This window comes from Podarcis muralis, chromosome 7, assembly GCF_964188315.1.
Source record: "Podarcis muralis chromosome 7, rPodMur119.hap1.1, whole genome shotgun sequence".
In the NCBI taxonomy this organism is placed as follows: Eukaryota; Metazoa; Chordata; class Lepidosauria; order Squamata; family Lacertidae; genus Podarcis; species Podarcis muralis.
In genome coordinates, this window is record NC_135661.1 from 22,656,623 (window position 1) to 22,673,129 (window position 16,507).

At 44.9% G+C, this 16,507-nt stretch overlaps 1 protein-coding gene and 2 long non-coding RNA genes across 16 annotated transcripts in view; 1 reads left to right on the top strand and 2 right to left on the bottom strand.

Annotated features, from left to right (window-relative positions):
* Nucleotides 1-16,507, bottom strand: part of RERE (arginine-glutamic acid dipeptide repeats) — a 346,045-nt gene that overhangs the window by 140,044 nt on the left and 189,494 nt on the right. For 13 of the 14 annotated variants that reach the window (XM_028740762.2, XM_077931377.1, XM_028740768.2 and 10 more), the window contains 3 exons: nt 16,373-16,478; nt 15,262-15,358; nt 9,767-9,871 (listed from right to left, as the gene is read on the bottom strand). In XM_028740762.2, the coding sequence (XP_028596595.2) occupies nt 9,767-9,871; nt 15,262-15,358; nt 16,373-16,478 (308 nt within the window). Of the gene's footprint in view, nt 1-5,865; nt 6,106-9,766; nt 9,872-15,261; nt 15,359-16,372; nt 16,479-16,507 lie in introns of those variants that run through there. The other variant, XM_077931381.1, reaches the window with a different exon arrangement.
* LOC144328388 (uncharacterized) lies at nt 1,152-4,680 on the bottom strand. The gene is made up of 2 exons (XR_013393585.1): nt 2,174-4,680; nt 1,152-1,799 (listed from the first exon to the last, which is right to left on the bottom strand). It is a non-coding gene; the product is annotated as an uncharacterized LOC144328388 (long non-coding RNA).
* LOC144328387 (uncharacterized) lies at nt 5,464-12,420 on the top strand. The gene is made up of 3 exons (XR_013393584.1): nt 5,464-5,742; nt 8,006-8,131; nt 11,391-12,420. It is a non-coding gene; the product is annotated as an uncharacterized LOC144328387 (long non-coding RNA).

A 16,507-nucleotide genomic window follows, 5' to 3' on the forward strand; every position in this document is an offset into this window, starting at 1 on the left:
TGTTTTAGCATTAGGTGCCCAATCCTATTCCCTTAGCTTCTTGTTCTTTTTAACCTGCAATGGCCTCCAATAACTTCCCATTTTACAGATGGCAGAACAGAGGCTGAGAAAGAGCAACATGCCCAGAGGAATGCCTGTATGAGCAAAATGGAGCATTTGAAATATGACTATGGAATCAGGGCCAAAAATGCTTTCTATCTGGCCACATTTCAGCCCAACGGCTCAACTGTTCTAATAACTGGCCTACTGCCATTTATAGAATCCATTACATTGGGCCTTTCAAATATCCCCTTTTTGCTTCCTGGCACTGAATTGGAACTGATGTATGCAGCATTCGATTATTCCAAATAGATATGAAGCATAAATAGACACAACAGTTTAGAAGGATCCTGACCCAAATCCTGTCTTAGAATATGCTGGTGTGGTATAGAGGTTAAAGAGTCAAAACTAGGACCAGGAAGAAGTCAGTTCAAATCCCTGATCAGCTATGAAGTTTACTGGCTGACTTTGGGCAACTCACTATCTCTCAGCCTCACAAGGTGAAGATAAAACTGAAGAGGTTAACTGTGTGAGCCCTCCTTGCCTTGGCTACAGCTTGTGGTTAACCTTCTATTTGGGGAAAGGTTGTATCTCACTGGCAGAATATCTTGCTTTGAGGGCAGAAGGTCCCATGTTCAATCCCTAGCATTTCCACGTGGGGATGGGAGAGACCCCTGCCTGAAATGATGTAGAGCCGCTGCCTGTCAGTGTACTGACTGGACATACCAATGGCCTCAGTATGAGGCAGCTCTCTATGTCACTAAGAGAGAGTTAAATCGCAAGCCTGGGTTCAAGTGTTACACTAAGCCAGGCCATGGTTTAGCTCAGCACGGAGGCAAAATGATCAGGAAGAAGGGGAGTGGCTGCACTAAGCCATGGTTTGGCACTAAGCATTGGTTGGCTTAACGTGCCATTCAAACCAAAGCAATAAAATGTTAACGTAGCAAGAAGGCAACAACTACCCAACAACAGCATGTCAAATAATCCATGTGAAGTTTTTAAAATAACTCAAAGGGAGAGGAACCCCTCCATTTTAGGATCCTAGTTTGCTCTTGTTTCTTATACACATGAACGTGAGTGCTATATCCAAAGGAGACAAATACAAAGTCTACTAGTTGTAAAACTGAAATTTTATTATTTTCTACCTATGTCATAATTACAAAGTTATAAACATTCCACGTGCTTCCATGGACCAGAAACACTATCTCTCTTCTACAGGCATCATCTTTTACTTGTACAACTTGTATCCAATGTTAAGTGTTACGAAGGAGCAGAGCCACTGAAATTAATAAACACATCTAACATGAGTCCATTAATTTTAATGGGTCTACTCTAAATAAAACTTAGCTGTATATAAACCCTCCTATTAGTGGTAGTGCTATCATTCTTGGAAAACTTTGATAACTGTTTTATCTTTTGTTTTTTTAATGTTGATTCCAAATGCTTGGACAATATGTTTTAAACTGGTGCCAAAAAAAGCTAACAAAGCAGGCACTAAGCAAACATGCCAGGAAGGCATTTGAAATTCTGGATGCTGCCACCACTGCAAAGGCCCTGTCCAGAGGAGCCATGCCTCAAAGGGTGGGACACCTGACTTAGAAGGAACAGGAGAAAATATTCCCTGAGTTGAGGAAGGGAAAATATTTATCAGCTTGTTAAAAAGGCTTGAGATTCTGAGGAACACCAGGTATAATGCTGAAATATGTCAAAGGTTCACAAGGATGCAACATACACAAACATGACTGGTTTTACCTCCCACTCTGTGGCAATTAGGGACGCGGGTGGCGCTGTGGGTAAAAGCCTCAGCGCCTAGGGCTTGCCAATCGAAAGGTTGGCGGTTCGAATCCCCGCGGCGGGGTGCGCTCCCGCTGCTCGGTCCCAGCGCCTGCCAACCTAGCAGTTCGAAAGCACCCCCGGGTGCAAGTAGATAAATAGGGACCGCTTACTGGCGGGAAGGTAAACGGCGTTTCCGTGTGCTGCGCTGGCTCGCCAGATGCAGCTTTGTCATGCTGGCCACGTGACCCGGAAGTGTCTCCGGACAGTGCTGGCCCCCGGCCTCTTGAGTGAGATGGGCACACAACCCCAGAGTCTGTCAAGACTGGCCCGTACGGGCAGGGGTACCTTTACCTTTTACCTGTGGCAATTGCAAATATGACTTTACTTATAAAGGTTAATTATGTCCCACAACCACTGTTTTAGTTCTGGAGGAACCCTAAAGGTTCACACCAGAGGATGAGGTGAAGCCACTAATTGAAATGGGACTCTTAAACGGATGATACAATTGCACAGAGCAGGGTCAGCTAATGCAATGCCCTCCAGCTGTTGTTGGATTCAAACTTCCATCAGCCTCAGCCAGTGTGACCATGGTCAGGGATGATGGAAGCTACAGCAGCCGGAGGGCACCATGTTGGCGACTCCTGGCATAGAGGATAGACCCATTATTTACAAGCATAATAGAATGAAAATAAAATGGCTGTGAGCCACAAAAGCTGAATGGAACTTTCATGGACAGAGACAGTCTACCTTTGAATACCAGGAGCTGACTGAGCTCAAACACAACAAGAGGGAGGAGGTGACTGTCATGCTGTGGATGTCCAAAACATGCTGGAATAGGTTGTTTCGGTCTAGCAACACAATAACCATGTTAACAGGAAAAATATGAATATTCAATGCTCCAAAACGAAATACTTTCACTCACGGTACTTCTGAAGCAAATCCAAATAACAACTGCAAAAAGCCTAAATTACATAAGAGAAATTATGTTGTATAAAACTAAGTCCCACTCAAAGAAGAACCAATGAAATTAATGGACATAACATTGTCGTGTCCATTCATTCCCATGGGTCAACACTGGGTACTACCCACCAGCTATGAAAAATTCTAGTCCTCATGAATTTGGAACAAGCCTCCCCAACTGCCCTGTCTCCCCAGAGAAGCAGCAACTGATCCAGTGCAATATTCGACTGATCTGGACCCACATCAACCCTGAATCTATCTCAATCCTGGGAGAAAGCCAAGAATCACTCTGTGAAGATGCATGGTATGTTAAAGTCAACCCTTATTGGGCTTGAGCAATTTTAACCTTGCCTTAAGACAGGTTTGCCACAAGGAACAGCCAGCATCACATTACCAGAGTAGGCTAAAACCATCAGATATACAGCCACAAAAATGCCATTAGCAAACAAGTTTTTTAAAGTTTTAACAGCGGGGTTGGGGAGAAGCCTCAAGTTAATTTGAGCTCATCAGGATACCGTGCAGACTTCTCTTTGAAAGTTTCTTGTGCCATTCTCCCAAACAAACCAAGTCAAAGCTAAGAGAAAACACCATTAATATCCCTGAACGTGATTTTAGAGATCAGCTAAAAACAAATAGCAAAGCTGCTGCACACACAGAAAAATTTACGGACATGCTGGCACACAGCAATTGGAAAATCAATGTATTGGAAAGAAACAGTGATCTGCCCCCGGATCATAACGTACTGTCACATCAATTCACGCTGTACATCTGTGTTTGGTTTTAGAAGCTCAAAAGAAGAAGAAGAAAAAGTGATCCAACAGGCTCACTTTACCATTATGGTCCCAACCATCACAGAGTGTCAACAGGAGCACTTGCTCTGACCATGGTTTAATGTGCAGATTGGAAAACTGGCATGCCATCATTCTCTGTGGAATTCAAAATGGCACAAACAAGGTTCCTGCTCCCACCTAATTTCAACAAGGGTGCCTACAGATTATGCCCAGGCACCAAATCACTCCAACATTCTGCTTTACTAATGCCAAAAATTGCCCACACAGAACAGGAATGGGTTTGAAAGCACGCAAATGACAGTGGGAAGGTGCAGAGTGACCTGATAGAATGACTCAGTGGAAGGACAGTCTTAAGATTATGCTGCCATGGAGCCATATTGAAACACAACATGCACTGGGGGTAACAGGCACATCGGAAAGTGGGAATTCTTAATATGATCTCCTGCAATAGTCGGCATGTGCCCTGCTAAACAAAATTCAATATTCTGAGCTAAGGAAAGCCAAATTAGTACCCCCGGCAATGCTAAGCAGGTATTTGAGTACACTGCACACTTTATTCTGCTACTGTGGTTCAAAACTGTATTAAAATAATTTGCAGTATGTGGAATAAAGTGATGACAGAGGAGCATTGAGGCAAAGTAGGTGGGAATGCAGAGTTGCAACAGTACAGAGAGGTGTTGACTGGAGATGGTCAAGCAAGACACTGCTCAACCCAAGACCCAAGTCCAGACAAGCTGAAGGTCCACTGGCTTTCCTTACCAACTTTCAGTGGGTGCTGCTCCTATACATATATTGCCATGGCAAGTTCTTGGGAGACCTACCAACTTGTATGGTTTTTCAGCGGCCAGGTCCCATACTCACCCAGAAAACATACAGTTCTGCCCATAACAGGCCAGGTCTGTCCCTTCAAAGAAGGCGCTCCTGACTAGAGAGCAGGGGGAAAATGAACAGCCATCAAAGCCAACTGTCAACTTCCCATTGAATCCTCCTGGCCTGCTCCCAACACATAAATTAACAAAATTGCATACTTCACTGAGATCAGAGGGGGCCCTTGCCAAAGATCCACCAGAACATAAATCCTTAGTTGTAGTTATTCAATAGCAGACAGGACCCCTTTAACATCACATGTACTGGACTTGCTTAAGCAACCTCTATGGCAATGCAGGGATGTGGCACAGATGCCTTTATTTACAATATTCATTTCAATGGGCCACTTTTCAGTTTGTGGCCTGCAGAGCCCCCTGGGTTCTTTAAAAGCCTGCCATGTCTTCTGCCAAATGATACAGTCAGGAATGACAAAACAAGCGTCATCCACTTCCAACTTTGCCTGCAGTGTGTATGTGTGTGCGTGTGTGTGCATGGGGGGGGGGCTTTCTAGGGCCCCGTCTCAGCTGGGGGGGCAGGAGTGTCCAAAGCCCCCACAAATCTGTTATACCCACACACCACCATAGTATTCTTTTGGAATCCTCAGCAAGTCAAAAAGTCATCCAAAAAGTCAACATGGAAACAGATCTCCAAGGACTGAAAACGCAACGGCCGTGGTGGCCCACCGCTGCCTTGCCCAAGTTCATGGTTATGTGGCCTTAATTCCCCGAGTTGCCCACCCTGAGCAGACATTCCTCAGGCATCCAGCCTTTCCACTGCCTTAACAGCAAAGCCACCATGTTTGGGGTTGTTTTTTTTTTTAGGAAGCCAAGTTGCTTATGGGCAGCTCCGCTTGCTGATGGGGCTTTGCAGGAAAGGAGGAGGGTCTCTTGCTCTCGTCACCTGCCTGCCAAAACAAGCAAGACTGGCTGTCAAAGCAAGTCCCGTCCCTCCTCCAAAGCAGCCAATGGCTACGGATCTATGACCCCTCCTCCTCCTCCTCCCTGAACCCTTCCCCAGCACTGCCTCTGAGAGGCCCAAATATTTCCCTGCAGGCGCCACAGGCAAAAGCAGCACAGGCTGGCTCTGATACCGCAACTAGCCAAGAGACACAGAGAGATTACAAGTGCAATTTTCAACTGCCTAAGAAGGAGGAGGAGAGAGATGGGGTAAAGAAGACAGGTTTGCATGGCTTCTACATTTGATCTTCTCTCCCCCCCCCCCCAAAGAACATGCAATCCTGAGCACCGATTTCCATGCATTTCAATGAACGGAGACAGCTGCGTCTACAAGAGATCATGCAATAATTCAGGCAAGTAAGGACTCCGCCAGAGGGGGGGAAATTGCCGAAAGCACTGTGACAGCAGGCAAAAAGGAAAAAGGAAAAACCCTGCATCACTCCCGAGGAGGCAAGGCCAGAGTGCTGTCAGCCTACCTGAAGGGGCCGAGAGGATCATCCATGGCTCTGGTGGGTGCAGCTGTTTCCCCTGACCTTGCCACTCCAAAAAAAGGAAAGGAAAAAAGAACAGAAAAGTCTGCCTGGCTTTCCCTACTCTAACTCCTCAAAATGGAGGCCCATGCAGTCTCAGATAGACCTGAGCGAGCTTCCACTGAGCTTGTGCTATGACCTAAGCCTGCACGCAGAACGCAGAAACTTCGCCCTCAGACTGACAGCACTGAGCATGTGCTGTGACCCCCCCCTCCCTCGTCCACATGACGCAATCAATCTCAGACCCTGCCGTTTCCGTAAATAAAGCCCAGCCAACAGGCACGGCGGGCTGCCGTCGCCACAGCAGCTTCAGCTTCGCCCTAGCAAGCTAGTGTGCAGGGAAGAGGGGCCTCTGCGAGGGAATCTGAGACTAGCAACACGCAGGAGAAACCAGGCAGTTCCAATGCCAGCATTTTTTCCATTTGCCGTTTGCCTCTATGCTGCTGCGTCTATAAGTTGGAATGAACGCCGAGAGGGATGGGGGGGCTAACAGGGGGGCTTTGGGTCCAATTTCTACAGCAGCATTTTTTTAAAAAAAGAGACCGCCTAATAGAATTAAAACAAAAGGGTCATTTTAAAGTAAAACTGTGACATCCGTGTGCAACCCCTTAGAGACAAAGCCACATTTGCAATATTCTACAGCACGAATAACAATACGCAGAACCCTCAGAAGAAGCTGACATTTAATTATGTGCATTTCTCCAAAGCATTTTTATGTGTGTGTACACACACACACACACACACACACACAGTCCTCAGGCCATTATTTCTATGTTCAAGTCACTATCCCCATCAATTCTTTCAAAGGGCCTTGATTCAAATTTCTTGGTCGCACTGAAATGTGATAGAATGTGGGCTGCAACAGCAAGTGACTGATGAAAATATTCTGCTTCGTTCAAAATTAGGGTCCTGATTAATGACACCACCCATACACAAACACCACAGGCCCTAATTCCAACCCTTGGAGCTCCATGCCTCAGCTGATCTCAAAAGTGATACCGATTTGCTCCCTTTCTAGGTAGGCAGCCTCTTCCAAGCCATCTCAGTTTTTGGATGGTGCAGCTGCTAGCTGCTAAAATATTTGCTCTGATCATAAGACGAGCCTGTTGACACCCCCACAGTCAAACTGAGTCTGGGCTACGTCAGGGTTCAGGATAGGAGTGTGGATGGTTGTGCCCAGATCCAGCCTAGAAGTGCAAATTCCAGAGGTGAGCTGTGCTAGTTTAAGCCGGAGCCAAAATCTGAGGAAGCAGAAGGCACAGTGGGAGGGAGGGAGAAAAGGGCCAGCCTCTTCCCATTTATTTGTTTGTTGATCGATCAATCAATCAATCAATCAATCAATTTGCTAGCTGGCTTTTAAAAGCACTGCATTTTCAGTGCTCGCTTCGGCAGCACATATACTAAAAGCACTGCATTTCCCCCAAGATGGCATGCAGCATCCAGTGAAATCAAGTTTTTAAAACACATGCAATATTAAAGTAATAAATACTGTAATAATTCAGTAGAAAACAATAAAATAATACCATCTGTTGCTCCAGGTGATATCCAATGTTAATCAGAGTAGACCCATAGGAAGGAATGGGCATGACTAAATTATGCACATTAATTTCAATGGGTCTACAAGTAGCGCCTCTCACAAAAAAAGAGGTCTCCTTGTTATGCATTTCTGCACCCCTGCTTGATACTGGAAGAAGAAGACTAGATTAGTACAACACACCTCGGTTGGTAGAGCATGAGACTCTTAATGGGCAGCTCGTTAATATCATCACAATGCAGATACCATCCTATCAGGAGGTCCATCCTGCACAACACTGGAGTTGGGCCTTTTGTGTGGTGGCACCTATCCTTTCAAACTCCCTTCCATTGCATATCAGACAGAGAGGTCATCTCTATTGTCTTTTCGGTGTCTGCTAAGGACAGTCCTCTTTCATCACACCTCCTAAATGCTTTAGCCCAGTTGGTTTTTGTACTGTTGCTATTGTTTTAAGATTTAAAATTGTGCTCTCTCTCTCGATACACACACACACACACACACACACACACACACACGCAGAAAGGAGAGTTGACTCTGTGACTCCTCCAACAGGAGACCAGCGCTCTTGCTTTATGAAAAGGAGCCATTTGCCATCTTCTGTTGCACAGATTTTTGTCTCATAAATGGCACAACCACCACCAAGTCTTCCAAAAGACACAAATCACCGAGAGTGAGAGGGTGAGTAATACAGCAGCCCTGATGTTCCCCCTCCCTTAACAAACTCTGCTCAGCAAGTTTTATGTTAAAGCAAAGATATATACAAGACTCAAACTTGCTTCCATTTTATGTTGTTGGGGTCTCTTGGGAGAGCAGCGAGCTCATCAATAACACCTCTACTCAGGCAAGGAGGGATTTGCAGATGTGTGTGTGTGTGTGTGTGTGTGTGTGTGTGTGTGCGCGGGCACTTTCCTTTTTAGCAAAAAAATCTAGTCCATTATTATAGCACAGGCTTCCTGTCTGCACCCTGGCAGGAATTTTAGTACAACATAAAGAAGAAACAAGAATCTGGCTGCTTTGGGGAGAGGAGGAGACAGCTAGATTTGCAACATGCTGAGTTATCTCTCGTGAGGTTCTAGCAAAACACCAAAGAAAACCCACATACAAACTTAGCACTCACATGAGCATTCACATGAGACTCTACAACTACAGAAGCTCCAGCTTCAGAAGCTCTGCCTAAAGAGAAGCTTGAAGACAATCTCTTTCTGCATGCAAGCCAATGTATCAACCACAAGAATCAATCACTTGGAGTCAACTCAATAATTCAATGTGCAAGTTTCCACTTTACAAATGTGGAATGGAGGTCAAAGGAGAGCTGTGCACTAAAGGACACCCACTGAGGGGCTGATATAAAAGTTCACTCCGTATCATGACTGCCACCACAAGCCATCTGAACAGTTGAGCCTCCCAAGAATATACAGGAATAATTTTTTTTCCTTGCAGAATACACAGATTCAACTGGCTGGATTGTCAATGTGGCACCTTTAAAAAGATTGAAGGAACCAATACATAAACCACACAGTCCTGCTGACCCAATCCTAGCCATTATTGCAGCCAACCAGGTGGGACTTGGCAACACCAGCACTGTCGAAACAAACGCCTGAATCAATTCTGAGTTTACGTCGCAGGATCACAAACACACACATATCAATGCCTTGAAGACTGAGAAGGCTCTGTTAGAAATATTCAGAAATATACTATTGGGCAGCAATTATCAGATGCTCACCCAGTTAAGAAGCTCAAAAGACTGAACTGGAATCCAGACAACTCACTGCAGTTTTGGACCCATAGCTGGATCATCAATCAATGGAATGGGGTAGGGGAGAGAGACGCACAAGATCAATAATGGAACCTGAATGTGGGTGTGTGGCCACTGGTCAGTAAGAAAGCACATGGCTTGCATGCCAAAGGCATCTCCAAATTAAAGGGTCAAAGACAGCAGGATAGCAAAAAACCTGCTACCAGAGTAGTCAACACCAGGCAAGTACCTTATAAACCAAGGCCAAATGTTATTCCAGTATTAGTTAGAAGCCTCTGGTGAACAAATGTCTCTTTATAATGGGAAAAATAAACCCAGAGCATGTGCATGACCAGGCTAGGTACTGTATCAGTAAAGCACTACATTGTAAAAATATGCAGAATTATACCTACTAAGGTAAAAAGCAGAGCGCTCACCATGCCTCTGGGAGGGTAGCAAAGAACTAAACAGGAGAGCACAGCCTCTCCTGTATCCGCCACCTCAGTAAGAGACCTTGTATAGCCCTACAAAAAAGCATATGCTACGAATTCTTAGTAGATGGAAGGCAAACAACTCACCTTGTCTCTGGATTGTAGCCCAGAATGTAGAAAAAGGAATCCACCCGGGCTTTAAATTCTCTAGCAGCAAATATGTCAGAGAAATGGGAGATATTACACTTTCCCCTGCAAGACAGAAAGAGAAAAAGGGGCATTAGACCAGGTTCTCTACATGGATGACGGCTTATATAATTAAAGTAAAAACGAAGACTTCTTGTTGGTATTGATAAATGCAACTGGCCTGCTTTCCCCCCCTCTGGTGCAGTTACCACTGAACATGGTTAAAGAAATGCAAGAGCACATGTGTCTTCTGACATACTGAACAAGCTGAATATAATCCCATATTAAGTGAAAACAATTGTGGGAAATCAGGACTGAACATACTTTCCTTCTTAAAATACTTTATCTTAGCAAGTATGATACTGGGGAGGTTTGTCTGCAGTTACTGTGACCATTTGCCTTGATTCTCAGAGATGCTTAAAATAAAAGAATATCATGATATATTTTATCTAGTCCTCATGTTAGGACTCTACAACAGGAGTGGGGAACATGTGGTCCTTCTCTAGATGTTGTTGGGACTACAATTCCCATCAATCCCAGTCATCATGGTCAATGGCCAGGGATGGATTTGTAGTCCAGCAAGAACTGGAGGGCCACAAATTCCCCTTTCCGGCCCTACAGCAACAGTTCTCAAACATGGGTCACTGTGAGCCTTCCAAATTCAAGAGGAACTATTCAAGCCTGTGCAACTGAAGATCAGTTCCTAATGATCCTTTATGTCCAAGGATGTGGGAAAGTATTTTAAAAAACAAACAAAGTAAGAGAAGAACTTGGAATCTGCACATTAAATGGGGAGACCCTAGGTACACCAAATACAAAACTCTAAAAATAAAAAAGACAAAATGTGGCTGAAGCCACTGAAACTCTATACAGGAACATCGGCAGGAACACCAATATCAGATACTGTCAAATCAATGAGCTTACTTCCAGCTATCAATGTCTACTAGTGATGATGACTATGTTCTGCCTCCACAGTCAGAGGCAGTGATGCTTCTGGATACAGCTGCTCAAAACCACAGGGAGAGCGGAGATCAGGGGCTGAGCTCAGGTCCTGCTTGAAGGTTTCTCAAAGACCTCTGGTTGGCCACTGTGAGAACGGGATGCTAGAGTAGATGGGCCACTGGCCTGATCCAGCAGGCTCATCTTTTGTTCTTATCAGGTTTGTTATTTATTCAGCCTCATGCCTGGGAAAGCAGTGTCCCCGAGGATTTAGAAGAAGGGAGAAGATTCTGCCCATTCTCCTTCCTTGCGCTTTTCGTTTAGGAGCCCCCTCCAAGAACACCACCAGTAAATCCCAGCTCACTTCCAGCTGTTGGCTTAAAAGCCCTTAAGTGCGCTCGCTCTCTCTCTCTCTCTCTCTCTCTCTCTCTCTCTCTCTCTCTCTCACACACACACACACACACACACACACACACACACACCGTACATTAGCCACATTTGCTCACATTAATCCCTTACTATTCATGCCTCTCATTTCTCTTGCCCCAGCTAAATTTAGATTTAGATAAGCTCCTCTCAGCAGGATATCAGGAAGATGAATGGGTGGGTAATGGTGTAACCTAAGCTACATTCTTTTGTCCCATAGAACCAGCTGCCTCCAAGTTCTTCAACTGGGGTTTCTTCCATCAGCAACAGGCAAAAAAGACTGAGGAAGAGCATAGCCACCCACCTGCCAATCATCTGGCATCATGGTGATGAACAGGGGTGCAGTCCTGTTCTCTGCAGTGTTTGGCAGGCCACGCCAGTTCCCCTAGCTCAGTCAAACCAAGCAAGATTGCCCACTGAAGTAACATCACCTGATTGACATGTAGGCATGATTTAGGAAAAATGGCCTTGTGAGCTGAAATGAAACCTCTGGCAGGCTAAGAGGCTCCCCTGCCCTGCCATGCCCTGCAGGGACCAGGGGGACAGAATAAGAGAGGCTGCAAAGGCAGACACATTCTTCTTGATAAAGCACCACACATACAGATAATGTATTATGACTCTTTTTTCTTGAAGACTGACCATGCAACTGTACTTATGGCAAATGAGTGCAGCCACACCAGAGTACTGCAGCTGCGTAACACCTATTCATTTCAATAGGGCTTTGCTCTGGAAGGCCACATTAAGTCTCCATTCATTTCAGTGGAGCCATGATGGCAAAAGCGACTTCCAGGTTCGGGAGTGGTGTGGCACTGAATGCCAGATACTGGGGAGCAACAGCAGGAGATGCCCTGCTTGAGGGCTTCCCAGGAGGCACCTCACTGACCATTGTGGGAAAGAAGATACTGGAATTCATGGACCTTTCATCAGATCCAATAGGACTTTTCTTTTTTTAAAATGAGGCTCCCAAAATTTCTCAATAAAGAAAGGCAGGTGAAATCTCTACTTACAGCATTCATTCATTTAGAAAATGTTTCTGCTACCTTTCAGTTAAAATTCACAAGGCAGCATAAAGAACAAACAACAGTAAATACACAAACCCCAACAGAAATACCCATAAAACAAAAGCAGCAGCTATTAAAACAAAGCCATTAAATGCAGCAGAATGGATTAAAGCATCATCAAGGCAACTTATATTACAGTGGAACCTCAGGTTGCGAATGTGATCCGTGCGGGAGGCAAGTTCGCAACCCGCAGCGCCGAGCCTGTGCACATGTGGGTCGCGATTCACACTTCTGTGCATGTACAAGTGTCGAAACCCAGATGCAACCTGTTCCGGTACTTCCAGGTTTGGCGCAGTGTGCAACCCAAAATTGCGTAACCTGAAGCGCCTGTAACCCGAGGTACCACTGTACACACTGAAATGCCCGAGTAAATAAAAAGGCCTGGCACCGATATGGCAACCATGTTGGCACCAGGTGAGCCTGACTGAGGAGGGCACCACAAACCAAAATGCTCTTTCCCTAGTCACCATGTGGCTAAAACCAGATGATGTGGTTAGATGTCCCAGAGGAGGGTCACAGGTGTTGACTGAAGATCATCACCTTTGAAGAACGCTCAGCGCAAATAAATTAAAAAGATTTTCCTCCCACTGTTATCACCCTCCTGATAATCTTCCCTGTAACTTTGCAAGAATAAGAGCCAATGACAACACAAGAGGACTGCTGTGAAAGATCCTCAGGGAAAATTACACACATGCAACCCCCTTCCTGAGCATATGAGCCGACAATTAAATTTTCAAGCCCGGCACCATCAATCCAGCTCAGCTCACATTAGCTTGCGCTCTCCTCTCAGCATGCCAATTTCAGACTAAAAAGTCAGCTTCCTTGAGATATAAAAAGCACTCTGGTATTCTGGAGAAGATTACAGCGAGTGAGAGGAATTTGCCAGGTTTATCTTAGAAAACAACAGCTCTGTAATAAGTCAAATCAAAAGGTCTGTTTCCCTCCCCTACAGCAGAGGTTACAGCTGACTTGACTTGAAGGAAGCAGCTTCAGCAAAGTGGCTTTGAACAGGGAAAATGTCTCCAGATGGCTTTACTTAAAACACCATCTGAGCATTATCAGCAGGGAGATCATTCAGTTCACGTTTTGACAATATCCATGTGCTCTTCCTGCATGCCTGAAAATGAGATGCATGATGCCAACAGCATTTTCATTTGAATTCACCACAAGCATTGACTTGTTCCCCAAAGATGAATGGTTAGGTCTTTACTCGTTAAACCAACAAAGGGGGGAAAGGAGGAGAGACCAGGGCAGGGATGAAGGGAAAGACAGACCACACAAGGCATGGGTCAGCAGCATCAGAGTGGCTGTCTGGCTATTGTTGAAAGCCCAAGGAACTCTCATCTTTATCTCTCTCTCTCTTGAAAAAAAGTGAGTTCCAAGTCCTCATGGCTCTTGGGGCAAATGACAAACCTTTTGCTACATCGTGCTTTAAGATGATCATCACCGCCAAACAAGTGAGTTTTCTAGACCCACAGTTTTATACAATACTTGCTTTGATTGGGAATTTCCAAGTATACTCCCAAGGACTACTTGCGCAGACAGACCATCTTTTAAAAAAATAAAAAAGTCTCAAACTTTTGGGGGCTTACTCAGGCTGGATGGTCAGTTGCAGGAGGCTGATAGAGAAAAAGAATAGGCAAGATAAATGCCAGAAGTTCAGAAAGATGGCAGCAAGTGCAACCTTCACTTTTGCTATGGACAGGTATAAATTTGGCTCTGGATTCTTCTCCAGGTCAGGAGCTGTTCAAGTTTTAAAATCACCTATGCAAGATCATTCCTCATAGAAAAGGAACAAAACTCTGGCCCTGCAATTCCTTCATGCTAGCTTCTTTCCAAATTTACTGCACAAGACTCAATAATACAGATCAGGCCCGCACATCTATCAATCGTGGGGCATGGGACACAATCAAATTCCAAATAAAAATACTGCAAATAAAGGAAGTGGACTTTTGGCACTGGACAAGATATTGCCGTAGTTTTCCATGTAACTCTCAACAACTATGTCAGACGTGAGTATTCCCAACACAGATGATCAAGATGCATGTACGCATGTGGGAAAAAGGTTTGCAGGATCAGACACATAAAGTTGGCAAATATCCATAAAACTGACCTATGCACATGTCAGATGCACAGCTAGCTTCTCTTAGTTTCCCTTCACACCTCAGTAGAATGCAGAAAAGCAAAGAGGAACCAGTGCCATGGGCCTATCCAAATATAGCAATTTGTTTTTCAGCACCATGCAACCCAAGCAGTACATAGTCAAAACAATCAAACAAACAAAAAAATCAAATAAAACCAAAGAACATAAACAAGAACACGTGATGGGAAGAGAGAACAAAAATTAGAGGGCTAAATCCACTAAAATAAATGGATCGAGTTAATAGTGACCCAGATCTCACTCAGTAGCACCTTAGAGACCAACTAAGTTTGTTATTGGTATGAGCTTTCGCATGCATGCACACTTCTTCAGATACCTGGTACTTCAGGTATCTGAAGAAGTGTGCATGCACACGAAAATTCATACCAATAACAAACTCAGTTGGTCTCTAAGGTGCTACTGAATGGAATTTTTTTATTTTGTTTCAACTACGGCAGACCAACACGGCTGCCTACCTGTAACCAGATCTCACTGACTGCAATAGTAACCATGTCGTGACTAACTTGACCCATTCATTTCAGTGAAACCCAAGTTCAATTCACTTTGCCTGCAATCCGAACCACACTTACCAGGGAGTAAGCTCAATTGAATTCAATAGGACTTAGTTGGATAGGATTGCACTGTTAGTCAGACTCCAATGCAAAATCTTTAAGCCACTGTCTAAACTCCCATAGATAACAAAAATTATTAGATGTGGGCAAGGGGGGGGGGAGCGGAAGATTTCATCAGGAGACTAGCAATATCTGCAATGAAAACCATTTTTTTAAAAAATAGATGGAAAGAGATTAGAACATTCTCCTGGTTAACATTCTTGGCCTTTCTAGAGCTTGTTACAAAGTCTTCTCCGAAATGGACTCTTGACAGCTTACCTGAGGGCAGCAGCATGATAGGTGTCAACATAGTCCGAAATGAAAAGCTCTCTGTTCTTGATCACTGGGTCGGTAATAACCAGCTCACGCCCAGAATCTGTGGAAAGAAAAGCACACAAGTTCAACTGTGATGCCTCAAAAATATCGACATCAGCCACTCACTCCCAGGTGCAAAGGCAACCAAAGCAGAAGTTTAAAGACACAGAAAGATATAGAGATGTAAAGCACACATTTTGAGGGGGCGGGGGTGGGCATAGCTCAGAAGTCAAGAATTTCCCCACCATCCCCCCCCACCTGCAAACGAATCCCCCCATAAAGAGGTTGCTCACCCTTTTAGGCCCATAGGCACAACTGGATTTCTGAGCAAGTGCTATGGACACTGATGGTTACTCCCCTCCACCGGGGTGGGGGGAACCACATGCATGCATATTTCACTCTTCCAAGGAATATGGTGGGGAAATCAGATCCAACAGAATTAGTCTGAGCCTTGAAAAGCACATAGAGCTGAAAGAGGAAGTAGGAACGAGTGTCATTCTGACAACTTCCTCCTTCATCTCCATTGACTTAACTGAGAAGAAAATAGCCACCCTCACCTCCTGGTGACCAAGGTCTGAGAGAGAGAGAGAGAGAGAGAGAGAGAGAGAGAGAGAGAGAGAGAGAGAGACCTTAGAGATTTTGTGGAAACCAGAAGACAACCTCAAGGGTGCTATTGCCCCATAGGGCACCACACTGGCAACTCCTTTTCTTCTGAAAGTACACATTTCTAGCCCTCATGTGGTGAGAAAGAGCATGAAGGGAATAGGGCAGCAGGGTAGAGGGAGAGTTTTTGGAGTCAATAAGGACATCTGTCTCAATCCAAGGCCTCTCCTCCTGCCTGCCTCCTCATGTCTCAGACAATGGTCCGAAAGCACAATGATTCTCCTAGATTGCTAAAGCTAAGTAGGTCTCAACCTGATCACTGCCCATGTGGAAGACAGTCTGAGAAGCCCAATATAAGCTGGTCTGGGCTTTCCAAAGGAATGGCAGAATGCTGCTATAATGAACAGACAGACAGGGGGGAAAAGCATCACTGGCAGCAAGGGATGCTAACCACGTCTGGAGCTCAGCTTACCATTTTCATTATGTCGGTCCTGAACTAAATGCTGGTACACAGAATCTGGAACTTCAGACTGGCGGTAGTACCATTTGACGTTCATGAGAAGGTGGTCCCGTTTACTCTGAAAAGGAGCAACAAAAAACAAAGTTA